Consider the following 27,489-nt stretch of genomic DNA (forward strand, 5'->3'; position numbering starts at 1 on the left):
CCTCCAGGAGCCTCTCCTCTCTGGGTTTTGTGAGGCAGCTTTCGCGTGACTCCCCTCCCTGCCAGTCCATTCTCTCAGGCTGTTTTGCTGGCTCATAGTCTCTGTCATCTCCCCCCAAAAAACTGCGAGGGAGTGCCCCCCAAGCCTGGTCTGGTCTTCTCTTTGTAGACTCTTTCTGAGTGAACTTACCAGCTCATATGTATCTAATTACCTTCTCTCTGCTGATGACTCCCGATTTCTGTGCCCAGCCCACTTTTCTTTCTGGGCCTCCAGGCCTGTATCATCAGCTGTCTACACTGGGGAGCTAACATGCCCCCTCCAAACCTATCCCTTTTCCAAACTTCTCCATTGTGGCCAAGAACTCTACCATCTTTTCCAGTCAGGTTTACAACTCTGTCATCATTCTTGCCTCTGGATTCTTACCTCACGGCCCATTTCTTCCTCCACATCTCCTCTCACATGGGCCCCCTTCTCTCGTTCTGCACCCTGGCCACTCTGGGTCGGCCCCAGACTATCATACCAGCCTCTCGGTGCTCCCTCCCTCCCCGCACCATACCGTTCTCCATAGTCGCCAAAGTGAACTCCCTGCCGTGGAGATCCCATGAGTCGTCCCCCACCAGCCAAGGGCAGGAGCTCCCTGTTGCTTCAAGATGAGCTAGAAGCTCTGCTGGCCGTGTGGAGAGCTTCGCCACTGGGCACCAACTCACTTTCTCAGCTGTGAGAGCCCCACCAAGCGGGCCTTCTTTTCCTCACAGGCATCATTCCGGGTTCCATTCTCCCAGCCTGGCAAAATACTCCGGCCTCTTGTCTCCGACCTCTTAGAATCCCTCCTTTTCTTCTGTTTGGCATGTAAGGCATGTATTTGTTTCCCTTGGCTAGATTGTAAGCTCCTTAAGGGCAGGGATTAGTTTGTCTTTTTCTAGCTGCTGGCTGGAATTTATTAGATGCTTGATAAATGCTTGTTGATTAAATTGGGGTTTGTTGAACCAGAAGCAGTTTATTGTATTAAGTGGTCAGCTTAGACACTGAAAGACCTGGATCCAAATGTGTCCCATCCTGTATAATCCCTGTCTGATCCTAGGGAAATCATTTAAGCTCAGCACCTTGGGAAGTTCTTTAGGATTTATCTCGGATTTATGATGGTCTTAAAATTCCCCAAATGAAATCACAGCTTCTTTTTATATTCATTTATTAAATTTCAACTTTTATTGCATCTAAAAAGGACTGAATAAATATTTGTATTTCCTTTTGTAGATGGATTCTACAATTTTGCATTTTCTTAGTTCCATCTCCCTGTAAATTGTTAGGTTAAATAGGGACCTCGATAAAGAATTATCTTTAAACAAACTTAGCCTGTTTAAAGAGAGAGATTCTAGAATTGAGTTCTGGAAAGAAACTCTGATCCTCACTTTAAAAAGAAACCCAGTATTTGGCCTGCTAATTCTAATGAATAGATGAAAATTCATTTATTAAACTTTTACTGTGTGCAGAACACTGGGAGATACCCATAGAAAAGTAAGATAGTCCTGCTCCTAAAGAGATTGTGTTCTAATAGGAAGATACAGTACATAGAACTTTCAACTGCAAGCATGAAAGCAAGGCCTAGTGGTCCTTAGACGGCAGGGACAAGATAGTACATCTTTTTATGTTATTTCCTTTATTATTATTATTATAGCTTTTTATTGACAAAACATATGCATGGGTAATTTTTCAACACTGACCCTTGCAAAATTTTCTGTTCCAATTTTTCCCCTCCTTTCCCCACCCCTCCCTAGATGGCAGGTAGTCCCATACATATTAAATATGTTAAAATATATGTTAAATACAATATATGTATACATATTTATACGGTTATCTTGTTGTACAAGAAAGATCTGATCTAGAAAGAAGGTAAAAATAACCTGGGAAGAAAAAAAATGCAAGCAAACAACAACAGAAAGAATATAAATGTTCTGTTGTGGTCCACACTTATTTCCCAGAGTTCTTTCGCTGGGTGTAGCTGGTTCTGTTCAGTACTACTCTATTGGAACTGATTTAGTTTATCTCATTGTTGAAGAGGCCCACATCTGTCAGAATTGATCATTATATAATGTTGTTGCCATGTACAATGATCTCCTGGTGCTGCTCGTTTCACTCAGCATCAGTTGATGTCAGTCTCTCCAAGCCTCTCTGTATTCCTCCTGCTGGTCATTTCTTACAGAACAATAATATTCCATAATATTCATATACCACAATTTATTCAACCATTCTCCAGCTGATGGGCATCCACTCCGTTTCCAGTTTCTGGCCACCACAAAATTGCTGCCACAAACATTCTTGCACATATGGGTCCCTTTCCCTTCTTTAAGATCTCTGTAGGATATAAAGCCTAGTAGCAACACTGCTGGGTCAAAGGGTATGCACAGTTTGATAACTTTTTGAGCATAGTTCCAAATTGCTCTCCAGAATGATTGTTGTTTTCATTGCTGAAACCATATCTATTTCTGATATTGAGTCTTTCGAAAATGGTAAGGACTTTGGTGGCAAGGGTATTTTTTCCCCTGAGCTTGTAAGGAGTTTAAAAAAAAAAAAAGTTTTAATGTGGTTAAATGTGATTTTTTAAAATTCAGTGATTGTCACCAATATTATTCAGTCTTGTGCTAGACTGTTTAAAATAAATAGCCAAACTCAGATCTAATTGATCAATGATGGACGGAATCAGCTACACCCAGAGAAGGAACACGGGAAATGAGTGTGAACTGTTTGCAGTTTTGTTCTCCTTCCCAGGTTATTTTTACCTTCTGAATCCAATTCTTCCTGTTCAACAACAACAAAAAATATGTAATACAATGTATACACACTAATGTGCCTAGGATATACTATAACATATTTAACATGTATGGGACTGCCTGCCATGGGGGGGGGGGTGGAGGGAAGGAGGGGAAAAATTCAGAACAGAAGGGAGTCCAAGGGATAATGTTGTAAAAAATTACCTATGCATATGTACTGTCAAAGAAAATGTTATAATTATAAAAAAAAAAAAAGAACACAACAATAACAAAAAAAAAAAAATAATTAGACAATATAAAATACCTGCGAATACTTGTCAAAACAGGTGTAGGAGTTGCACAAAAATAGATAGATTTAAAACACTTGTTACACAAACACAGTCAGATTTAAATAATTGGAGTAACATTTATTGTTCATGGGTAGGTAAAGCCAACATAATAAAAAAATCCCTTTGGGGAAGGGAATAAAGTAAAAAGTGCATAGCAGAAAATGAAAGGAAACTTATAAGGAAGCAAAGAAAAGCTGGGCAACTTGAAAAACAGCATGTAGTGTTTATTGTATAGATTTTTCTTGAAATTGAGTCCTCTTAATGGTTGGCTGTGTACATAGAAATGTTCTTTTTTTCTTTTCTAGATTTGTGTTTAAGTTTAAAATGAATAAAAAATTTACACCCAAAAAATCCAGCGAGGTTTTTAATTAAGGAAGGAATATATACTGGTTTTTTTTTTTAGACTAATAGAAGTAGCGAGAAAATAGAGTAATGCCCCTCTTAAATTTTGTGTGTGTGTGTGTGTGTGTGTTTTAGTTTAGAAACCATGACAGCCCAGTAAATATTGTGGCTTTGATGTCATGTCTTCTTTGTTTCTGAGCTGTGCTCTGCATTAGTGGGGCCAAGGTGACTCAGCATTAGCTGTTCCAATTAGTCATTTTGCTTGATGTGGGCAGTTAGTACCTAGAATACAGCAAGTTCCGGTTTCTGATTTATTGGAAACAAAATATCATCTGGGTGATGGTAACTGGAATCATATCTGTGGCCTCTGATTGAGTTTGCAGAGATTATACATCACAAACATCCCCCCACCACCAATTTTATCACTTTATTTACTTCCGGTCCTCTGCTTTGTGTGCTTCTCCCTCCCCCCAATCTGGACGTCTTGTTGTTTCCGGATTGGGCCCTGGCTCCCATCCTCTGGAATCTCTGGATCTGACAGAATAGTTAATGCCCTTTAGGTGCCAGCCACACAGTCTGCCAGGCCTGGCCGGCCCGGGGGGGGGGAGAGACGTACCCACTTCACAGGTCAGGTGGCATGAAGGAGAGACACTTCCTCCCCCGGGAAGAACCAGGGACGACCTCCCAGAAAAGCTCCTGTTTGAGTTGGGTCTGAGGGACGGGCAGAGGAAGCCTTTCCAGTTGTGGGCATCTGTCAGCCGGACATGGGATCAGGCGAAGGGGCCGACAAATTCACAAAGACCAGAGTCTGGGTGGAAGAGAGCTGGGGAGGAATGGCTGTGTGTGTGTGTGGGGGGTGCCTCAGTTCTCCCATTTTTAAGATGAAAGTGTTACACTTGATTGTCCCCAGTTCCTTCCTCTTCTAGAAACCCACAGTGAGTTAAATTAAATGAACTAAGAGACTGGGCCTGGGGTCAGGAAGCCCCCGGCTCAAATGGGGCCCCAGACACTTCCTAGCTGTGTGACCCTGGCCAAGTCATTTCACCTTGTCTAACTCAGTTTCCTCATCTGTAAAGTAAGCTGGAGAAAACCCAAATGGGGTCCGAAGATGGCTGAAGAACAGCAGCCACAAGCAGCTCCAATTGGGGGTGTGAAAGGGATAGAAAGGTGAGAGATGACAGCTTGATTCTTAATGCGGGGCGGTGGCGTACAGGGGGAAGAAGCCACAAAGGACAAGCATAGTGTGATGAAGACAGGGTAGAATGTGCTGGAGGCGAAGGAGATGTTCAGACCACAAAGCACCCTGGGAACATTTGGGGAAAATGGGCCATAGAGTGGGATGTATTGCATGGAGGAGGCAGAGGAGCCAGGCCTTGAAATGGGATAAACATTTCCAGACTTGAGGAATACTTAGTCTGATTCGAGGCAAATAGGTGCTTGCAAGGCGAGGTCCCCGACAGCTACGAACCCAAAGTAGTGGGCGTGAAGGGGAGGAGTTTGAGATGAGGCTGGTCAGACATGGTGGTCCCAGAGTCCCAGGAGGGCTGATACTCATTGGGGGAGCTTCAAGGCACATGCTCAAAAGGGTTTGGAATCCTTTGTGACCCCTTGAGCAGTTGGAAGCCCATAGCCTCCTTCTGAGAATCATATTTTTAAATGAATAAGATTAGAAAATACATTTATCAAAAGATTTTTTTTAAGTTGATGTACACTTACCATGGGAAAACCCTTCCCTCCTATACATAGGGATAGCCTTTGACAAGGACCAAGCAGCATATGTCACATAAGGGGAATGAAAAACAGGTCCATAGGTCACTCAGGCTTAGACTCGGCTCATACTCTGTAAAATGGGCGGACTGCCAGCTGTGCTTTGGGTGGGACTGAGGAAGGAACCCGAACAGATCAGGTAGCTTCATTCCAATGGCTCGCTGCCTTATTTTGAAGCAGGTTTCTTTTGTGAGGGTTCGTTTTTCTAGAAAGCTTTAGATTGGACAGGAATCAGTCATTTTGTTTTATTCAAATATCCGGGAATCGTTTGATTCCTGTTGCTGTTGGCAGCTGTGCAGGTCGATTAGTTTGGATTGGTCGTCAGATTGGGGAATGAGCCCCATCCCGGCAGGAGTGAACGGGCACTTGGAAGGACTAGATGGCACAGATTGGAGTTACCCCAAGTTAAGGAAATGAGACTCAGAAGGGATCTGTGGGTACAAAGTTTCCAGGGACATGCACATGGGAAAAGGCAAAAATGGGAGTGCAGAAACTTGCTGGGCTCAGGGCAGAGATCTGGGCCACTTGTGATTCTCTCCCTTTCTCCCTGGTTCCCTCTGGGTGGGCTGAAGCTGACCGTTTGATTCCCCCTTTCTCCCATCTCTTAAACACACCACGCCCCCTCTCCTCCAGTGCCGTCACCCCAAGGGTCTAGTACAGGAACTTATGGGGCTCAGGGGCCTGTCCCCATGCTCTCCCCCCTCCGTCCTCCATTCAGCCACCCAAGGGATTCTCTTGGAGCCCAGGTCTGGCCGTGCCAGTCTCCCCTTCCCAGCGATCTCCTGTCACTCAGGGTCAAGGAGATGCAGAGTCCTTCCTCACTCCAGCCCCCTTCCACCAACATGGCACGCTGTCCAGTGACGCTGGCTGGTCCTCGGACAGCACTTCCAGCCCCTGACTGACCACGTGCTCCCTGGCTCTCCCCTGAGCCCTCCTCATGTCCGGCTTCTGTTTTCCTTCACTCCCTCAGGTGCCATTTTTTAGCAGGAGCCTTTTCTTGTGCCCCTTAACTCTAGCACTTTCTGTCTCTGATTATCTCCAGTTTCTCTCTGCGTTTCCTGTTTATATGTGGCTGTTTGCATGTTTGGTGTCCTCCTTGTGAGACCGTGAGCTCCTTGGGGGCAGGGATTGCTTGGGGGGCAGCCCTGGCACTTAGCACAGGCCTGGCACCGAGGAAGTGCTTGAGTGACCGGCAGCTCCTTTTGGAACTTCAGGTTTCTCATCTGTAACATGAACGGTCCTGTTAGGAGAAGATGTTTCAGAGGTTTTATTCACCGAGATCAGGATCAATTTCTGGCCCTGAAGTACTCTAAGGCTAAGGAACTGTGATAGGGCATTAGAAGGCGAGTGGGAAAAGGAGTTCCTGCAGGGGGGCATCCCTGACAGTGCCCCCTGGTGGCCCTGCAGGTTGGCTCCCCCATTCTCATGTGTGCCCCTGCAAAGGCAAGTACCAGCAGACCTTCCTGGGAGCTGAGATGACTGAGAGCAGTGAGCAGAGCCCCAGGGGGAATTGTGGGTCATCTTCATGGTTCATCCACAGTGACTGTGTAAGAGACTGTGCTGGCAGGCAGAGTTGGCAACTCTTCCCCCCGCTCCCCGTCCCCCCCAGTGACAGCTCCTGACATACTTGCAGCAGGGCACAACTGGGGGGAATTAAGCCACCCAAAACTCAGAATGAGCTCTCGAGGCTCTGTCAGCTCAGTTGGAAAATGCTGATTTATTTTTCTTTCACTAAAGACACCACTCAGGAATATTTTATTCAGTTAAATAGAAAAGTGATTCCTTTGTCTTGTTACTTTGTCACAAACATCTAAAACCCTTCCCAAAATACATTCTCTTAAAAAAAAGTTAAGTGGGCAGGTGGAAATGCCTTTTAATTCTGGCCAGACTGGTAGTTTTATGGCTTCTCTCCTTGACCTTTTGGTTTCCACTCTTGTGGTGGTTGTGGCTCTCAGTCTTTTGGCTCTCTCTTTTTCTCTCCTTACCTTCTTTAGGTTTTGTGTTTTTGCAGATTCTTCATATCCTTCTTTCCTCCTGGCTCAGTAATAATAACAATAGACTTCATTCATGCAACATTGTAAAACTTCCAAAGCCCGTATGAACAACTTTATCTCACTTAATCCTCGCAGCAGCTTTATCCTTACCACCCCCACCCCCCCTTTATGGATGAGGAACTGCGGCCACGAGAGGTTTGCCAAGGTCCCGCAGCTGGTCCGAGTTCTCCTCACACATCTTTGGAAAGAAACCTGTTGATGGTCTCTGTGTCACAGCAGCTGGTGGCTCAGTGAAGGAAGTGCTGGGTCTGGGGTCGGGAAGATGCAAGGTCAGATCTGATGTCAGTCACTTCCTAGCTGTGGGACCCTGGGAAAGTCAGTTAACTGCTGCCTGCCTCAGTTTCCTTGCCTGTAAAATGTTTACGAGTACTTAATCCCCACAGTTGTAAGAATCCAATGAGAGAATAGTTGTAAAAAGTGCTCATTCCAGTGCCTGGCACATAGTACACACTATAACATGCTAGTTGTTGCTATCATTAGTTTTATTTTAAATTTTTTGTTGTTGACCCTAGTTGCTCTATTTACCCTTCTTATATTTCTGAGTGTCTGAGAAGCAAATACTTCTTTAGAAATGGTTTTTATTTCTAGTAACATTTTAAATGTCTTTAAAAAAATTTTATGGTTAAGCTCAGGTTTGCAGAGTAAGTTCCCTTGGGTTATCTTAAGCTCCTTTTGCTCTCCTGAACACATTATTCCATCGCTTTCTACTGTTTTTGGTGGGCGCAGAATGGTCTTGTGTTATTCAGATTTCCTTTATTTTATATTGGAAGGTCACTTGCAGAATTTGTGAAATTGTTAAATTTAACTGCTGAGGGTCTTAAGAGTTTGTGGCATAGAAATTTTTATCTGGAGGTTGTTTGATTGGCCCTTTGTCTTCTATGTGCAGAAATTCTGGCAGCTTTCTTGCATTATAATATTCAGATGGCATTCCATTGTGCTGGAAGAAAATGAAGGGAATTATTTCTGAAAAACTTGGGAAGACGTAGGTAAATTAATGAAAGGTGAAGTGAGCAGAAGCAGAACATTTTAATTGCAATATTGTAAAGACATTCAGCTTCAAAAGACTTAACCCTGATCAAGGTTAACCGTGATTCCAAAGATCTCCTGTTTATCCACCACTAGATAGAGAGCTGATAGACTCAGAGTAGATGGAAATGTCTTTTATTTTCTTTCCCTTCCCCTCTCCCCCCCCCCCATTTCCTTTTTCTCCTTTCTCTCCTTTCCCTTCTCCTGCCTCCTTCTCCCTTTGGGAAATGGCTCATTTAGGAATTCGTTTTGCATGATTATATATGTAATGAGTAATAGAGTGGAATTTGAAATATACTTATTCCTAGAATAGAGATATTTTTCTCTTCTGTTATTAATATTATCCTTTTTGGTTTATCTGTTTAATTCAGGTTCTTTAATTTCATTTTCTTCTCCCTGACAGCTTTGATGATTTTAGTCATTTTTCTTTACTGACTAATATTGCTCATTTTATGACTCCTTCCCTTTTGAGGATAGTTTCTATGGAGGCTTTCTCAGCCTCCTCCCATACAATTCATGGTTCTCCAGATTCTTAGATCTCTGCCCCCAATGACTTTTGATAGAACAAAATTGGCTCTGGCTGACTGTTGAAACTTTTTAATGAAGGAATCTTGTATATGAATTAGTACATGTTAAAAGCCTCCTTAACAGAAATGTGAGAAGGTAACAGGTAAAAAATTGTTAAAAAAAAAAAAAAAATAATAATAATAATAATAAGATACACACACACACACATATACACACACACATATTTTGTAAAAATGTACTTTTTTGAATTAGAACAAAAGGTTTGGCAATTATCAATGTTGTAAAATTACCCATGCATATATCTGGTAAATAAAAACTATTAAAATAGAAAAAAAAATTTTTTTGTAAAAAACATTATATTAATTGCAGACTACTTCATTACTCACAGTTGACAAAGATTTAGAGACTACAAGGTCTTATTATTGTCAGTAAAGTATTACAAACAGCATTTGACACAGTAGAGGAAAAAATATTCTTAAAACCTTTCTTCCACTAAAGTGTTTCCCTGTACTATAAGATCATAAATGATTTTTGAAAGATTCAACAACTTTAAAACGTTGATTATAAGGCTGATCCTCTGATTATTAATATCAAGAAACTCACAGAATAGGGAGATGTATGCTTACCAAGAAGTTTGCCATGATTCTGCCTCAGGCCAGCAGAGCCCAAGTAGAAGAAAGAGTCTGTGGAAGTGGTGAGGTCTTTCATCATCTCCTGTTTGCGAGTGACATCGTCTTCCTATTAAGTTCTCTGAACATTGCAGAGACCACAGGAGGAGATCCACACCGACTTAAAAACCGGCCCTTTTCTGCAGCCTCTCAGGGCCCGCTCTGGTCCTGTGGTTCTGTTCTGAGCTCCTTGGAGAACCTGCCCCTTCTTGGGTCTCCCTGGGCTCCTAGAGTTGAGGACAGTGTCAGCCTGTAGTGTAGCTTATTGATCCAGTGCAGCCTTGGCAGGGAGCAAGCAGACGGTCCTCGAGGAAGTGCTGGTGAAGGTTGGGCCTTCGGGACCAGCCTTCTCTGCTCCCAGCTCATGTGAGGTCTTGGAGACTTGCTTTATCCATGGCCCACATTTCCCAATTTGGAGGGTGTGAGAGGTCACAAACACTGGAGAGAATGTCTGGTCTTCTCGCTTGCTGGTCATAAGACCATTTTGGAGCCGTTGGGTGGGGAGGTGGGTAGCAGATTTATGAGAGGATGATGAGAAAAGCCGGACAGGATGGGCAGCAGCAACGGCTTGTGATTGCTGTGGTGGAGAGCACCCCCAAACTGCCAAGCTCACCCATCTCTCTGAGACTTGGTGTGATGTCTGAATGGGTTCATTGGGCTTGAATGGCAGGGGTCCTTGTTATGACTGCAGCGAGAAGCAAGAAGCAGTAAGATGGGTTCCCAGGGCTAGAAGGGGCACTGGTCGGTGGTGACTCATCTGACTGGTCTCACTTGGAGCCTTGTAAGGTCAGCCAAGAATGTCCGTCTTGATGGGGCTAATGACCAGCTCTAGATCGAGTCCATTTCTTGATTGTCCGGGTAAAGGACCACACTTGTCCCGAGCTTGTTAGTCAGTGCCCTTGGCTGAAATGCCCACAGGGACCACAGCTGGCTTTTCATAATCCCAGATAACCAACTGTTTTCCTTGTAATTAGAGAGAAATCTCTAAGGGGCCAGACAGCTCATCACTGTAATGGAGACCCACCATCTGAATCAGTTGTTGTGGGGAAGGCAAAGGAAGAAACATGTCCTAGTGCAGACCTGGAGTCTGGGCATCATGAAGCCCCCTCTCTGCCCCTTGCCCTCCCCACTCTGAGTGCTGACTCGACCCTTCTTCCATTTCCGTAACTCTGACAGCTCTTTCTGAATCTACTTCCAGGCTGAGGCCAGGCTGGCGGCCAAACGGGCTGCCCGCGCCGAAGCGAGAGACATCCGGATGAGGGAACTGGAGCGGCAGCAGAAAGAGGTAAAGGGAGTGGGGGGAGGGGGCATGAGGGGTCTCCCCCAGCAAAGGACGGCCGTCACATGCCCTGTGACCAAAGCCTAACAAACCACCACCAAGGACAGTGACAGATAGAAACAGGCGTGGACCTGGCGTGGGACATGAGGGATGTTTTAGAAAGTCATTCCTGTCAGGAAATGAAGAACATTCATCTTGAGCCATGTGGAAACTGGGATGATTACTGGATCTCACCAGCCACTTTCCTCCTCTTTTGTTCATCCCAGGCTCCGCAATTCCCATATTCAGAAAGTTTTTGAAGCCATATATTTAAATGTTTTATGACAGGGAAAAGTACTAGGTAGAATGTGAAAAGATTCTTTTTGATGATGGTTGGTCTCGGGTATACCCTTAAAGAAATGGGATTTACAGCTCCTCTGTGGTCCCAGCATCATCAAACCCTGCACTCAGTGCCGTGGAAATTGCAGCCCATCCGGAAGGGGCGTTGCGGAGTAGTCACCCGTCGGGTCCTCATCCATCCTTTCAGAGCAGTGGGGGCTCCCGTGCCTGGTCTGCCCTGGCTAATTCACGTGCATTTTGCCTGTGTAGTCCTTTTGGATTCAGTAGCTTGTCGGCGCTGTAAAGGAAGTACTTGGGGAGGACACTCACTTACTTCCACATCTTTGAGAAATGACATTTTTGCCTTCTTAGCACTCCCATCATTCCTATGATCGAAAATGGGGCCAGATTCAGAAGTGGATGGTAGGTCCGGAAAGATTGCCCGGCATGCATGAGATGCTCACTTACTGACAAAGAGGAGTGCAGTGGGCTGGGTACTAATCATCTGCAGTGTCCCCCACTGTGTGAGAATGTTTGGGGTGTGTGGTGGGGGACGTAATTTGTCCAGAGGTGGGGTGTCTGCTTTATTTTGTCTGGTAATCTCATGTTTATTTTGCAAACATTTCTGTGCAAGAAATGCTTGAGTCACTGTTTCTACTGGAGTTCCTTTTGTATGTGAGTGCGGTGGTTTTTTGGGTTCCTTAATATATTTTTGGTCTTGAATGACTGGGTTGGCAGGATCTGTTTGAAGGATGGCCCAACCCATTTTTTCTTCTAAAAATGTCTTGGAGGATTTTGCTAATCTTGTCATTTTAGTTTTTTTAGCTTCATCTTTGTTCAAGGCCCCTGCCCATGCTCCCAAATTGTATGCCACAAGAGGAAGCCATGAACCCGGGGGAGGCTTCCCAGTGGCAACTGAGGAATACCACTTCCAGCTCCTCCTATCGAAATATGTAATTGGCAGACTTCCTGAGTGGTCTTGCCCTTAGCACACAAGTTTCCCTTGCCATCAAGTTCATGTCTTTTCAAGCAATTTAAAAGCACAGTCAGGAGATTGATTAGGACAAGAATGGAATTCAGCAGAATTATTTATAAGCTGAAACCTGCACTAAACAATAAGTATAGGAGTTGTTTTATTTCAAGAAAGTTCCACCAGGCTTTAGATCCTTAAGGCTTTTCTTTGGGTCCAGACACTGAAAATCTCTCTGGGAGGGGAGCAGAGGAAGAGGCTACTTGGAATGCTGAGAATTCCATGGGCCTATTTTCTATCATTTTCTTATTTTCATTTATTCTAGAAAAGAGGAAAATGATGAGTATCACATAATCACACGAGTGACCATGAGCGGCTGTTTTGGATGATCACTTTGGGCCAACCTTAGTGGTCAAGCATTTGTTTCACTAATATTCATTCCAGTTTCTATATATTTGATGCTCATCAGTTCCTTTGAGCCCTAGTAAGGCTGCAGATCTTTTCTAGTTTGACAAAGTTTTAGGGGTAAATTTATGAAGAACAGAAAGAGAACCAGTGTGATGGCTTTCCAGACGGGAGTCGGGAAGGCCTGAAGTTAGCCGACTATATGACTGTAATCAGACTTATTGATAACACGGTACCCCACACAGCCCTTTACGAGTCTAAGGTACAGGTGCTTTGCTGAGCTGTAAAGTGGAGGGAGTTGCCCACATTGGGAATTCTCTACACCAGTGCCCTCAGAGTTCCAACTTCCTTCCTCCCCCCACTCAAACAAACAAACAAACAAAAGGAGTGGGATTGAACATAGGTTTGTACCTGTGGTCACAACTTCAGGTTAAAAAGACATGTCATGTGTTATTGTCCTTCTAGGATTGTAAATTCTACTTCAGGAGAAAGTTAGCATTTCAGAGAGTTTGCCTTTGAGCCTTCTTGGTGTGTCCAGTGTGTGACAGACCCTGAGAAGGCAGATTCTGGCTGCTGCTGCTGGTGGGAATCCCTGGCCTCCACAGTCAGCTGCCTCTGAGATCCATCCAGATTAAGAACTTTCCATGCAAATATAAAAGGGTCATCAAGCCTCTCAGCTATTTTAATCATCATCTCTCCCCCTTAAAAATATACTTGGGTACAAAGCAAGCTTTTCCCCATCCAGAGCATCTTGTTTTACTTCTCACGGTGAGTTGGCCATTTCTAGGACAAAACTCAACCTTTCCTGGACAAATTTCTCTTCTTGGTTGTGCTTTTAAGTCAATAGTTTCAGTTCTCATTGAAGTCCATGGTTCTATGTAAGTGATGCTTTCAGAGAAAGGCGGATTGGGAGTGGTGTTTTACCAGGCCGGACTCTCATTACTGGATGACCTTTCCCAGTATCTCTGATCCCAGAGCCGAGTTTTCCAACCTCTCCGTCATGGGGAACGTTGAAAGGATTGGCCATTTGGCTGTGGTGAAGCTTGGCTACTGCATGTATCTGTGGGCACGTGGACACAGGTGCTACCTTCTTCTTTCTCAGTGACTAACTTTCCATCTATTCTCTCCTTTCTCAGGAAGATGCAGAAAGGGCCAGGTATTCTCACCGGTCCAGTCATCGTCGTCCCCATCTGGTTTGTAAAAACATCTACCTGTATTTTCCCTTGTCTTCAGATTTCTCTTTTTATTCTACTCATACATAAACCACTCTTCTGTTTTCTTTTTATTATCAGGGAGTTGAGGATGCACTGTCCACTCGAAATATTGGCAATCACAGGGTTAGTATCTGCGCCATTTTTGTGGCAAGAGCAAGACTTTGTGTCTTTTAGACAGAATCAATACATGAATCACTGATAATCTCTGGTGCCATCAATTTTTCATTATTTCTATTTTGGAGAAACAATCAAAACCTCATTCAAACAGTGATTTGAAAACAATGAAGAAAAAGAACTTTTAATCAAACATTTCCATCTTCTGTAAGCATTTCTGTCTATTATAGGTCTAATTCATTCAGAGAATTATGTATGATTTGGGACAATTCATAAAGTAATCCTGAATTTATTTTACTGATCATGCCTGTTGCTGATTGGAAGTGGATGTCCAGTGTTCCCTCCCCTCTTTTTTGTGAATTGATTGTTTTAAAAATTGAAAAGATCTTTGGAATTTAGGTGAAGTTATTCCTCTGTTACATGGAAAATTGGAACCTTAAATAGACAATATTCTTTTGTAGGTAATGCTGTTTCACAGCTATTAGATTGTATCTCTGACTGGCAGTGAACCTGATGTAGTGACAAGTTGATAAAGAGGTCTGGAGTCTTCATTTGGCTTTAGAATCTCTACCTGTTAACCACAGGTTGTTTTGTTCTGCTTTCTCTGTTGTCTCATTTCCTTGATTCTTTTTAAATGATGTTTTAAATCGCATGTTATTATTGTGTTTCTTTTGAAAAAAACTTGACTGAGATTTTGATCTGATATCCTTGAAGATAGCCACTTGTCACTGATTTCCTCACAAACTGTTGTTCTTTTAGTTTCAGTACATTTATTTATTTGTGAGGCAGGAGGCACATTCTAATAAGGGCTGGAGAAGTCAGTTATTTTTATTGCTTTTAAATGGCAGCCATTTTCCTTTCAAACTGGATCTTGTAGATTGGCAACTAGAAGAAGGGGCACCTTGGTCCTGAAAGTTACATGGCAGAGCTGATTTGATCTCTTTGTCTCAAGTTGATGTAAAGTAGAAATGCTAACATTTGTGCTTTCCTCTGTAGAAGGTTTTGATAAAATGCAAGTAAACCTAAGGCCCTATATAAATGCAAGTATTTTTCTTCTGTTCTTGAAGTGACACAACTGGCTGGTTCCTTGCAGTTGTCATGAGGCCTCAGTAGTATTTAACTCTGTGTTAGTTTATATTGTTGGTAAAAGCAATATTTAAAAGTAAAATAAAGTAAATCAAATATTGCTTTTTTATTATAGCTTTTTATTTACAAGATATATGCATGGGTAATTTTTCAGCATTGACCCTTGCAAAACCTTTTGTTCCATTTTTTCCCCTCCTTCTTCCGACTCCTCCCCGAGATGGCAGATAGACCAATACGTGCTAAATATGTCAAAGTATATGTTAAATCCAATATATGTATACATATCCATAGTTATTTTGCTGCACAAGAAGACTCAGACTTTGAAATAATGTAAAATTAACCTGAGAAGGAAATAAAAAATGCAGGCGGATAAAAACAGATGGAGTAGAAATGCTATATAGTAGTTCACACTCATCTCCCAGAGTTCTTTCGCTGGGTGTAGCTGGTTCAGTTCATTACTGCTCTCTTGAAACTGATTTGGTTCATCTCATTGTTGAAGAGGGCCTCGTCCATCAGAATTGGTCATCATATAGTATTGTCATTGAAGTATATAATGATCTCCGGGTCCTGCTCATTTCACTCAGCATCAGTTCCTGTAAGTCTCTCCAGGCCTTTCTGAAATCATCCTGTTATCAGAACAATAATATTGCATAACATTCATATACCACAATTTATTCAGCCATTCTCCAATTGATGGACATCCATTCAATTTCCAGTTTCTGGCCACTACAAAGAGCTTGGCTGCCACAAATATTTTGGCACATACAGGTCCCTTTCCCTCTTTAATATCTCTTTGGGATATAAACCCAGTAGTAACGCTGCTGGATCAAAGGGTATGCACAGTTTGATAACTTTTTGAGCATAGTTCCAAATCATCCTCCAGAATGGCTGGATTCTTTCACAACTCCACCAACAATGCATCAGTGTCCCAGTTTTCCCACATCCCCTCCAACATTCCACCTTATCTTTCCCTGTCATTCTAGCCCTGACAGGTGTGTAGTGGTATCTCAGAGTTGTCTTAATTTGCATTTCTCTGATTAACAATGACTTGGAGCATCTTTCCACATGGCTAGAAATCGTTTCAATTTCTTTCTCTGAGAATTGTCTGTTCATATCCTTTGACCATTTATCAATTGGAGAATGGCTTGATTTCTTATAAATTAGGGTCAGTTCTCTATATATTTTGGAAATGAGGCCTTTATCAGAACCTTTGACTGTAAAATGTTTTCCTAGTTTATTGCTTCCCTTCTAATCTTGCTTGCTTTAGTTTTGTTAGTACAAAAGCTTTTTAATTTGATGTAATCAAAATTTTCTATTTTGTGATCAATAATGATCTCTAGTTCTTCTTTGGTCACAAATTCCTTCCTCCTCCACAGGTCTGAGAGGTAATCTCATTCTTTATGTCTAGATCATGAGCCCATTTTGACCTTATTTTGGTATATGATGTTAAGTGTGGGTCAATGCCTAGTTTCTGCCATACTAATTTCCAATTTTCCCAGCAGTTTTTGTCAAACAGTGAATTCTTATCCCAAAAGCTGGGGTCTTTGGGTTTGTCAAACACTAGATTATTAAAGTTATTGACTATTTTGTCCTTTGAATCTAACCTATTCCACTGATCAAATATTGCTTTTACCAACAAAGAACCTTATTTTATTTTTAAAGGGTCTGAAATGTTGAAACTGTGGGCAGACAGACACTGCCTCACGTGATGATGAGGCATTGAGGTATCTTTGTGGCCCTGGCTATAACAGCCATCGGTGTGCCAAAGGAGTCTGCACTTGAGGCTCTTAGATTGGTACTCAGGAGAATGGGGCATCCGGCCGGCTAAACTCCCAGCTGTTCCTTAAACATTTGTAGACATCCCTAAGAGTCACAGAATTTGCTTTGGGTTTGAGTGCTCCTCTGTGAGTGCCCTCCACTCTAGAGAGCGACTGCTGGAAGCTCCGGACCTGCAGTGGTCAGACATGGCTCCTTGGGCGGGTTCCCTGTAATACAGGAACTCCCTTTCTTGGGGCAGCTGCAGTAGGAGCTCCTGGGCAGGGAGGAGGTAGTGGTTGTGTACTGGAGGTCCCCCTCCCTGTTGTTCAACAGCCCCTGAAAATGGCCCCCACCTTGTATGCATGTGAAGGAGGCCTCTGGCTGTTCACTCAGTGTTCAGGGGGCTTTGCTCTTGGTGTTCTTACATGTTTGTCTGATTAGAATCATTTTAAACTCGCCCCTTCTTGAAGGGTGGCTACAGAATGTGGAAGGGGCAAGGGGAGAGACCCTTCCGGCTTTCTGCCGTGGGCAGCCTAGAGCAGGAGCATTCTGAGCGCATTAGTCATGGCTTCGTGACCATTTGAAGCAGCAGACAATTCCATAAGGACCCAGAGCCCCCTTGGAGTTCTGACATCAAGTGCCACGTCAGGCAACCAGAATAGACAGTGAATCACGCCAACAGCGTTCGAGTGTCAGGGGGAACAATCAGGCCCTTCACTGGTGATGTCCTTTATGTCTTTGGTGTCATGGGTGCCGGAACTGAGAGCCTGGGCTCTCTCCCCAGAGAATCTGTCAGCAAAGTCTGTGAACTCCGGGGATACTGGGCTGGACACACTGTCCCTGTGTCTCAGTCTGACGTGAGAGACAGCACATAAATCATGTTTTTACGTTCATTAAAGATCTCCACAGAAATCACCTCAGAGAGGAGGGGCTGGCAGCTTGGGGGAGAGGAGACCAGGAAATGCTGCCCTCACAAGGGGAGGTTTTTAGGAAACTGGGGCAGCTTCAGGAAGGTGAGGGAGAAGATCCCAGGGCCGGGGGATGTCCACCATAGGCCGGCTACCGAGCATCGTGCTCGGGGAACAGCTGGCAGCTGGCCTGGAGAATGAAGCAAGGGAAGTGAAAAACATGAGAAAGTTGATTGTGAAGGGCTTGTTATTGCCCCAAGGAGGACTTTCGATCTGATCTTGAAGGTAGCAGAGTCACAGGAGCTCACTGAGCAAGGGAGGCACTTGGGTAGACAGATGCTTAAGGAAAAGGGATGGCCTGGAGGTAGGAAGGTCAAGCAAGAGTGGTTGCTTTAGTCTAAGGGAGAGGGGGTGAGCGCCTGCCCCTGGGGGTCGGCTCTGTGAGGGCAGAAGAAGTTTGGAAGAAGGGTGGCTTTAGGAGGAAAAATGATGATCTCTTAGAGATAGGGAGGTTGAGGTGCCCTGTAGGCACTTGTAGATGAAGACTGGAGGTCAGCAAAGAGCTTGGGCTTGGACGGATAGAACCTCTGAGCATTGGGGAGAAAGGTGGCTAAGGAGCTCACGAACAAGGCTGACCTGGTCCATTCCCATGTGGGAGGGCTCATTCCCGGCTCTCCTTTCCCACAGCTGGTGGTGGCGCTGGGAATCGCCTCAGGCTGAGGTTTGAGACTGAGCCCTTTCCGGGAGAAAGGGGCATGTTTCAAGTTGGGTTTCTGGAATGTCTTTGCTGGGCCACGTCCTGTCATCTTGGTCCTTTTTTTTCCCACATTGCCGAGAGACTTTACCTGGTCTTTTTTTTTTTTTTTTTTTAAGCACTTAACTTTCTAACCTCCAAACCCAGTGGAAGTTTTAAGGAACCACTTGTCATTACTAAGAGGTTTCTGTATGTACTTTTTCTGTCTATTTTTGGAAACGCAAGATCACAGTCACATACAGTAGCACGTGCCCTGTAACCTCTCTTGCCTGCATTGCCCCTTGATTTCAATGTGGTCTCTCAGGACCACCCCGGTACCTCGTTTGGTCTGCGCTGTGAGTCCTGACCCAGGAGGCACCAGGAAAACACAAAGCCCAGCTTCCTCTATGTCACCACCGCCCCGTTCACAAGCCCCTTAATTTTCACATGAGGAAATGGTAGCACAGAGATGGGGAGAGTGGACAGGATTAGCATCTTATACTTGTCCTGAGAAGGCCTGTGATTGGAGCCCAGGCCTCTGAATTCCAAGTCAGGGCTGTTCTGTCTTTAATGTGATTTGTCTTTTAAAAAGATCAATTTACAATAATAATAAAAGTGTTTTTTTCTTTCCCATTTTCTTTAAAATGTGACCAAATTCATTGCCATTGGAAACTCAGTTTGACACCCTGAAGACTCGCTCTACGAAGCATTCATCTTCAGTATGTGGTCCATTTGCATGGATCTGCATTAATCGTTAATGTGACTTTTAAAGCACTTGGCTTTACTAATAAACTTGACTAATTTACTATTCACTAATAGACAATGTTTTGGTATTTAGGCATGCCATATTTTAACTAAATGCTTGGTTAACCAAAAGTAAGTAATACGCTCATAAAATTTTCAAACAGTTAACATTCTGGGAGGAGAAAGTTGCCTTTGGAAATTGCAAAAACATGTCAAAGACACAACGATATAGATTTCTCTTAAGAATTAAGAGATTGCTGGTGACGTTGTCTTTTCTTGAAACAACAAGCTCCCGTGATGAATTTTTGTAAATGTTAGCCTGATGAGTGAGTGTGTTGTCCAAATCTGAAAGCATATCGAGCAGAAGCGGGCCAGGTTTGCGGGGATGGCCTGGGATTTCGGTCACTGACTCACTTTCGCACAGTCCCCCAAGGCCCGCCTCTTACACTTGGACCCCAGAGCCGAGGCAAGTGAGGGAGTCTGCTTTGAGCTTATCTTCATTCCCAGCCTCTGTGCAGCCAGTCGCCCCAGTGAGGAGGCCTTAGGATGGTTTTTAAAAAGCCATCCCATGAGTCTTTGAGCATTGAGAGTTTCTGCAGCTGCCCACATCCCATTCCTGTCTCTGGATGAGGGTGAAGCCGACCTGTGTGCTTTCAGGGCACAGGCAGTGCCAAGACAGGTCCTAGGAGGGAAGAGTCCCTGGTGCCCCTCATGTCCAAGCCTTTCTCCTCCGAGGCACCCAGAGGCACCCATGCCTTTTACTGTCTGATGTTGTCTGACCCTTTGGGGGGGGTATTTCCTTCCCCAAATATCTGTAAGAAAAGAATGTACATGCACACACACACACACAAACACTTTCTCACACACACACACACACACATACACACACACATACACATACACAGAGCTGTGTTTCTTTTTTAAGCAGAGATAACGGGTTATGTTTGATTGATTCCTGTTCCTTTGCTTGGGTGGCCACGTGGTGAGATAGCTGGCTTGGCGGTAGGGGGCCCTGTGACTGGGGGCAGCTTCCCTTCAGATTCCCGTGGTGCCCTCGGCATCCTCCAAGGGGAGAGCTTGGCTTGTACCGGAGCAGTTCCAAAGGAGAACCACCCAGTGGCCAGTTCTCAGGCCACCCTTTTAGCTGGGAAGATGGAGATGAAGTTCAAAGTGGACAATCCCCTCCCTCCCTTTTATTTGCAGTTGCCTGACTGCAGAGGGGCTGTCTCAAAGGCACTCTTCATCTTGAATTCCCATGAGTTATAACTATGAGTTTTAGTTGGCCTTGACTTTGGGGGTCAGTCTGAAAACTCCCGATAGTTATTTAACGAACCTCTTTGCTTGCAGAGCCATGCTTATGGTGACTCCTCCGGCACGAAGAGGAGGTCTTCTAGCGCCTACAAAGACCCCCTGGTTAGTCTGCTGCATGTCACTTGTGTGTGGTTCTGTGAGTTCAGTTTCAGTTCTTCCCACAACTCCCTGGGCCTTGCTTTTCTAATCTGTAGTGTGAGATCATAGGAGATGGGAGACAGCAGAAGAGATCCATCTTTTCAGTGGTTTTGCCAAATGAGTTTTAGGGGGAAAAAGCCACTATTGTTTAACATTTTCATGGATACTCTTCAGTATGTAATGAAAGTTAATTATTTTTCCTTCCATTTGCCTGATGATTTTTTTTTAAGAAGGAAATATTGGTAAGAACTTAGTTTGGAAACAGGTGAATGCAGCCTTTTGGGGGAAGAGACATGCACTGATGATGTTCCTCTGACATTTCTGTTTAAACTTATTTCAGCTTTTGGTAATACTTTAACTATTCATTTGTGCTTCACAAGTCCCTATAACTAACTATCTAAGGCCTCGCCACCCTCCTCCCAACCCCTCAGGCCCCTAGCCTGGGAGGTGTCCTGCAGCCTTACCTGGCAGCCTTCCTGTTCTCCCCCTGCCCCCATATCCGAGCTGTTCCAAGGCCTGATTTCACCTCTGTTTCCACCCCCTTCTCTCGGACACTGTGAGCCCCTGGTCCAGGGTCTCGTCACCTCTCACCTGGACCGTTGGCAGTGGCTGCTTGAAGGCTGTCTTTCTCCGGCCATCTTTCACTCAGCCCCTCAAGGGATCTCCCTAAATCACCCGCCAACTGTGCCAAAGTTTCTTTCCTGCAGGAGCAAACTTGGCATTCGAAGCCCTTGTCGCCTCCCTCCTCCTCCCTTTCCAGTCTTCTGCCCTCTTCCATCCAGGATGCCGGCTCCAGGCCCAGGGTGCTCTGACCTCTCCGAGGTCCCAACCACAATTCCTTCTTCTGTAGGAGGCTGCCTCCTCCCCCCCCCATCTGGCCTGGCTGCTCTGAGTATGTTTGTGCGGAGAGGGAGTGCCTGAGGTCCGGGGCTGTCCGGGGCCTCCCAGGCCTGGCCCCCAGCGGGCACTTCACTTCCCCAGTGGTCATCGTTGATTTTCTTTCTTTCCCTTGTTCGAATGGAGCCATCTTTATGCAGCGCTCTTCTGTTTTGCTTCTTGCAGAAAGGCCTGTACTATGACCAGAGGAACTATAGCAGCCTTAGACACAGCAAGTCGCCCTCTGCCTACTACACTCGGGTGTGTGGGGATTTTGCTTCTACTTTATTTAAAGGTCTTTTTAGAACTAATCTGTGTGAGGTGATATGTGGGCAGACGTGTCTGTCTTCTGGATGGATGTTGTCCTAGGGGGCATGTGATGGGTGCCCACCCCATAGAGGGGAATCCTGCTTTAAGCTGATGGATGAATTAGTAGGGAAAGGCCCTTGTTTTGCCTTCCCCTCTGATATGCTATTTTTTACTAATTTCCTCTTATTTTCAACTTCTGACCCCAGTAGTAAGTGATCATTAAAGTATTAAAATAGTTCTAATGCTCAATAAATAGTGGGTTCGTGACTTTGTTTTGTGTTTTTGAGGTAATTATGCTCGAGACTGATCACGAGTTCTGAACTAACAAGTTGTGAGTTTAATTCTTGTCTTGCTGCATGATAACAGACTTTTGTTTTTTTATTTAAAACAGTCTTCTTCCTTGTGCAGTGACTCTCTGGCAACGTCGAAAACTCACCGGGTTAGTACAGTGTCAGAACCGAGCCGTCTTTTGAACTTCTGTTTGCTTTTTCCAGATTTGAAAATCCCTTTTCTTGTAGGTTTCTCGCGCAGTAGACACTGGTCTGATGAGAAGTGCCAGTTTGGTTCGTATTCCCCCAGATTGTGCATGGTGCTGCTGCTGCTGCTACCAGTGTGACTTGCAGCATAAGCCTAAAAGAAGGCCAGGCCTCCTAAGTCAGTTATTGTAGCAAAAGTAGCGTGAACTGTAACATAATTATGCCATCCGTCCAAGAAGATGGTGCTCCCGGCTGCCCCTGGAGGCCTGATGTCGTTCGTAGTCCTGCTGGAAATAGCCCTCCGAGGCAGCGGGGGGCCGGCACTGAGGCTTGGGCTTTAGAGAGGAGAGGGGCTGGACCCCAAGGCCACAGCTGGTCCTCCTAACGCCATGATCTCCCACGGGCAGAAAGCCCAGGGTTGGCTCTAGGGGGCACGGCCTGAGTGCGGGGACTTGAAATTGGGTGCTAACGACTGGCTGAGGCTTTCTTCCTCTATCCCATGGGCTCATGTCTTACCAGATTGGATCCTTGCTAATGGATAACCCCGGGGGCGAGGGGGGGAGGTAATGGTTCTTGATGGGCCTTGGTGATTTTTTACTCAAAGTGCTAGGACCGGCTGTGGGTCTGGATCGCTTTGAGTTGTGAGCAACAATCGGACTCATCTTCCAAGGAGTGAGGCTTGCCTTGCATTGCCAGCCTCACTTCCCACATCTGGGCATCCAGAGCTTTGGGGGAGCATTGGTTTGTAGGTTCCAGTGTCACTGACACTTCTTTAAGGATTTACCCAAATCCTCCTCTTCTTCTCACTTGATCCTGTCTGGGCGAGGCGCTGGAGCCACCCTTCCTCCCAGGTGCCCATTAACCAGGGGGCATCGGTGAAGCTCTGGCTAGCGAGGGGCAGTGAGGCTCCCCAGGGTCTTGCCTTCAAGGGGCAGAGCCTTCCTGCATAGACAGAAACGCACGTAGAAAATGCCGGCCGAGCGTTGGGTGCCCGGCAGTGAAGGCGCTTCACGTGGCCCGTGGCCAGTCTCGTCAGCCGTGGTGTCACAGGCCCCTCAAACTGTGACTGGGCCCCAATTTCTGTTACTCCCGCCTTGCAAACCATTAGCAACGTCCTTAGTGCATATTAAGGGCAGGACCCTCTTGTGTAGGAAGGAAGCAAGGCTCCAGGTGTCAGTGACCAGGCCCTTGGAGGGAGGAGTCCACACAGTTCCTGGGGCCTGAGTGACAACTGCCATGAGTGTGTTTGGCCTTTTGCAGCCCCCACCCCCCATGCTGCAGAGACAGACCTGTTTCCTTTGCTCTCTAGGCATCTCTGGCGACTTGGCATTATATAGCCCGTACAGCTCCCGAACGGTGAGTCTTCACCAGGAAAAGGGCAGTTGGAGGACGGGTGGGGTGTTTGGGGGGGGGGGGGGGACACTTAATCAGTGGAAAAATGCCATTTTTCAAGTCCTCCTGTGCTCTTCTCACCTCCCTGGGATCACTCCTCAGCCCTGAACAGGAGGCAGGCACTCGGGCAACAAATGGGGGCCTGGGTGCAGATCATTTTCACAGAAACTTTCTTTAACCGTGTGACTTTAATCACTCAAGTCAACCCCCACCGCGTGCCATCAAGAACAAGCGGCTGCACGTTACGTGGACCGCAGCCCCACAGAAAGAGGCTTTGCTGGGAAGCCTCTGTTAGGTTGGGAGTGGGAAGGGCTCAGGCCTCAGGAATCAGAATCCCCCTCAAGCCCTCATCCTAAGGAGGACGTCAGAGGAGCCGAGCTCTGTCTTAAAACCTTCTTCCTTGTAGCCGTCGGAATATAGTTACTCATCGAGAGCCAGCTCGTCCCGGAGCAGTCCCGTGGTGAGAGCGCGCGCTGCCCGTGGGCCTGGGCCTGTGAACGCCCCGCGGCGCGGCGCGCTTGTGCATGGAGTGTCGCTTTCACACGAATGCAAGTCAGCATGCTCACGCGAGACTAAGCGGTCTTAGGAAACCCCTTGTTACAACTGCGTCTTTCTAACAGAGCTCTAGAACCTGTGCAGGAGATGCGCTGGGGAGAGCTGGGAGACCACGCCCACCGCCCACGGGGCCTTGGCCCAGTCCTTAGCCTCTCTGCACCTCAGTTTGTTCATCTGGAAAACGAGAGGGCAGGGTTATGGCCCCCAGAATTCCCTTCCACCTGTAGCCTGATGATCCTTTGAGGTTATGTCATTTTTTTCATGGATTTATGGATGATCCATGAATTTGTAGAAGACTTCACTCAAGTGGATGAAAACATGGCACCAGCACTATAATGGGGGGTGGGAGAAGCACTGTGCAGGGATTCTCAGGTAGACTTTCCTCTTCCTTTCACTGTAGTCAGCTGCCTTTCCTGTGTTAAGCAAGGGATTGTGCTAATAACTAGTAACAACATAGGGATTTTCAAAGAATTTTCACACCTAGGGAGATTTCTTTTCACTCACATGACATTCACTTGTTTTTCAGGAAAGTAAATATGATGGTTAAAATCTTTAGTCCATTCATTTTAAAATGTGACAGATCTCCATCCATCCATCTAGTGTCTGTCTGTCCATCTATTTCTACCTCTATTTATCCATCTACCTATTTATCTATGTCTATCCATCAAATATCTTCCTTCTTTCCTTCTTCCCTTCCTCTGTTCCTCCCTCCCTCCCTCTCTTCCTTCTCTTTTTTTCTTTCTTTTTTTCTTTCTTTCTTTCTTTCTTTCTTTCTTTCTTTCTTTCTTTCTTTCTTTCTTTCTTTCTTTCTTTCTTTCTTTCTTTCTTTCTTTCTTTCTTTCTTTCTCTCTCTCTCTCTCTCTCTCTCTCTCTCTCTCTCTCTCTCTCTCTCTCTCTCTCTCTCTCTCTCTCTCTTTCTCTTTCTCTCTCTCTTTCTCTCTCTATCCATCCATCCATAAAACATGGTCCTTAATTCATAGGCCTTCCTTCACTTTGTTACATTAGTCTGTTCCCTAGAAACAAGCTGAGGAGGTCCAGGGATGAGGATTTGGTTGGTTGATGGATGTATATTTACAACTGGTATTTTAGCATGAAATAATTTTTCTCTGTATACCTGACAGAAGTATTTTTTATTTTATTATTATTATTATTATTATCTACGTGTTATAGATAATTATTTCTGTGCCACGGTGCAACTGTCATAATTGATGAAACAGTTAAATTTTTGAGGATTAAAAAATATTCTCCATATCCATGACAACATTGTCGTCACCAGCGACTGCATTGCAGCACTTGGGCCGTGGGTTGCTATGGCATCTGGCAACATCTATAGATCCCTTCTAAGAATGTTTATTTGATACATTCCTAATGGAAGGAAATGCTAAATTTCATTTAGAAGTTAGGGAGAATAAAGATGAATTCTCTCCTCTCTCCATCCTCCAAGCCAGGAGCTCCTCTGAAATCTATTCATAAACCACAGTGGGTTTCATGAACCCCAGGTTAAGAGCCTCTGTTCTATAGGTACTTTAATGAAAAATGTAATATTATAAAATGTGTACTGTCTTCTCCCTCTTCCTTTCTCCTGGACTAATATTTAATTATATGGCATTCTAATAAAGGTGCGGCCTACTGCCACAATCAGGGCTGTCTCTGTCCTGACAGAGCAACTGTCTTATGCTTTTCAAATAATTTTTATAAACATATAATAAGATAATAAATATTAAATTAAGAACAGAGATTATACATACATATACATACACATATATTCGCGCACACACATGCTCTTTAAATTATGTCCCAGAAGTCCTAAATAATCAGAGAAAGCTGAAATCACTCACTTTATTTAAAATTATAAATTGGCTATTTTGCCTTTGCTTCTAACCTACATTTTGGGGGGGAGTAGGGAAGGGAATCCAAATTTATTCGGTGTCTGCTGGGTGCCAGCCACTGTGTGAAGTGCTTTCCAAAGTTGTCTCCTTTGCTCCTCACCACAGCTCTGTGAAAGAGATGCTGTTACTATCGGGCTCTGAGGCCAGATCGGAATGCAAGTTTTGCTGACTCCAGGCCCAAAGCGCTGCCCCGGGGCCACCTTGCTGCCTCAGTGGGGGGAAGAATCCGGCTCCCCCGGGCTGGAAATGCAGCAGCCACTTAAAGTGGACCCCATTGCTGTTAGTGGAAGCTTTGATCTGCTCCCTGTCTGGGCTGATTTTCCCTTGTAGCAGTCCCTCTCTCATTATCATCAGACTTGCAGTAGACACACAGTTGATTTTAACCTTTCCGTAGGGTCCAAGTGATCCTCCAGCCTCAGTTTCCCTCGCAGTACAGATCACAGGCCTTTTTTAAGTTAGAAAAAGGAAAGGCAAAAATCATTTGGTTTTGTTTCTTGTGCCTGTCCCAGAACATACAAATTTCACTTTGAAATGAATTTTCCTAATTCAGCTTTTTTCTGTGATTGTTGGTGCACATGTGTGTGCGTGTGCTTGCTTAGGAGGGTCGGTGAATCTGGTCAGCGGGGGTCTGTCCCTGCACGTCCAGGGCTGCGGAGAGCCTGGGGGGGGCCCGCACTTTTTAACCCTCTCCTTTTCACACGGGCAGTTCTCAGATGATGACGCCGGGAGTCTCTCATCTGCAGCTCACCTCAGCCAAGGACGGAGAGCCAGCGTGGTGAGCTTGGTTTGCATGCCGGCAAGGAAGCCGAAGGCAGCTCTTCTCACTGCGTTTGGGGATTCTTTTTAATCACCACGTAGGGCGTTTTAAGATCGTGTTGTGTGGCCCCAAAGCCCGGACTGTTTCTGTTTGACTCTAGCTCCGTAGTGTGACTTCGGGCAGGTTATGGCGGAGGCCTTTGGACTCCACTAACGTTGGTCCTGCAGTTTGTCATCTTGTCTCTTTGGGGAAGTTCGGAGCCATAAAATGAGGCTTTGTGTGGGTCGTGCATGTGCTCTTATTAACTCAGAGAACTGCATCGCATTGTGGTTAAAAATCAGTGTGCAGGAGGCAGGGAGGCCCTTGTGGCGAACGGAAGACTGCTGCTAGCATGATGGTAGACACCAGCGGCAGTTCCTCCTTTAGCGGCCTTTTTGCTGCTCTGGAATCAAGCTTGTGGAGAAGGGAGGAGGAAAACTCAGGTGGGGATGGCGGGGAGCGTGGCCCCATCGCCCCAGCCCCTGGCTCATGAGGCCCCTTCTCTGTGGGGCAGGAATGAGGCTGCTGTGCCCCGGCAGGGAGCGCTGTGGATCCCACTGGAAAGCGCCTCCTCGGGATGCAGCATTTGGTTTCCTGGGGTCTTTTTCCATAGAGAGGAAGCAGGCGTTGTCACTGGTTCAGTCTTGGCTGCTCCAGGAGGACATCCCATGCCCTCAGCCGTGGGCACCTCCTGGGTGCCCCCAGGGCACGTCTCAGGTCCGTGTCTCTTGGCCCA

General features: G+C 45.4%; 1 protein-coding gene across 13 annotated transcripts in view; it reads left to right on the plus strand.

Moving 5' to 3' along the window:
• The window catches only part of LRRFIP2 (LRR binding FLII interacting protein 2), a 92,594-nt gene that overhangs the window by 38,658 nt on the left and 26,447 nt on the right, over nucleotides 1-27,489 (plus strand). For 8 of the 13 annotated variants that reach the window (XM_074284367.1, XM_074284372.1, XM_074284370.1 and 5 more), the window contains exon 3: nucleotides 10,681-10,767. In XM_074284367.1, coding sequence (XP_074140468.1) covers nucleotides 10,681-10,767 — 87 coding nt within the window. Of the gene's footprint in view, nucleotides 1-10,680; nucleotides 10,768-11,451; nucleotides 11,503-13,590; nucleotides 13,648-13,746; nucleotides 13,792-18,944; nucleotides 18,987-20,358; nucleotides 20,425-21,522; nucleotides 21,598-22,036; nucleotides 22,085-22,163; nucleotides 22,213-23,430; nucleotides 23,478-23,919; nucleotides 23,974-26,663; nucleotides 26,733-27,489 lie in introns of all 13 variants that reach the window. The other 5 variants (XM_074284366.1, XM_074284365.1, XM_074284369.1 and 2 more) reach the window with 3 other exon arrangements.

This window comes from Sminthopsis crassicaudata, chromosome 1, assembly GCF_048593235.1.
Source record: "Sminthopsis crassicaudata isolate SCR6 chromosome 1, ASM4859323v1, whole genome shotgun sequence".
Lineage (NCBI taxonomy): Eukaryota > Metazoa > Chordata > Mammalia > Dasyuromorphia > Dasyuridae > Sminthopsis > Sminthopsis crassicaudata.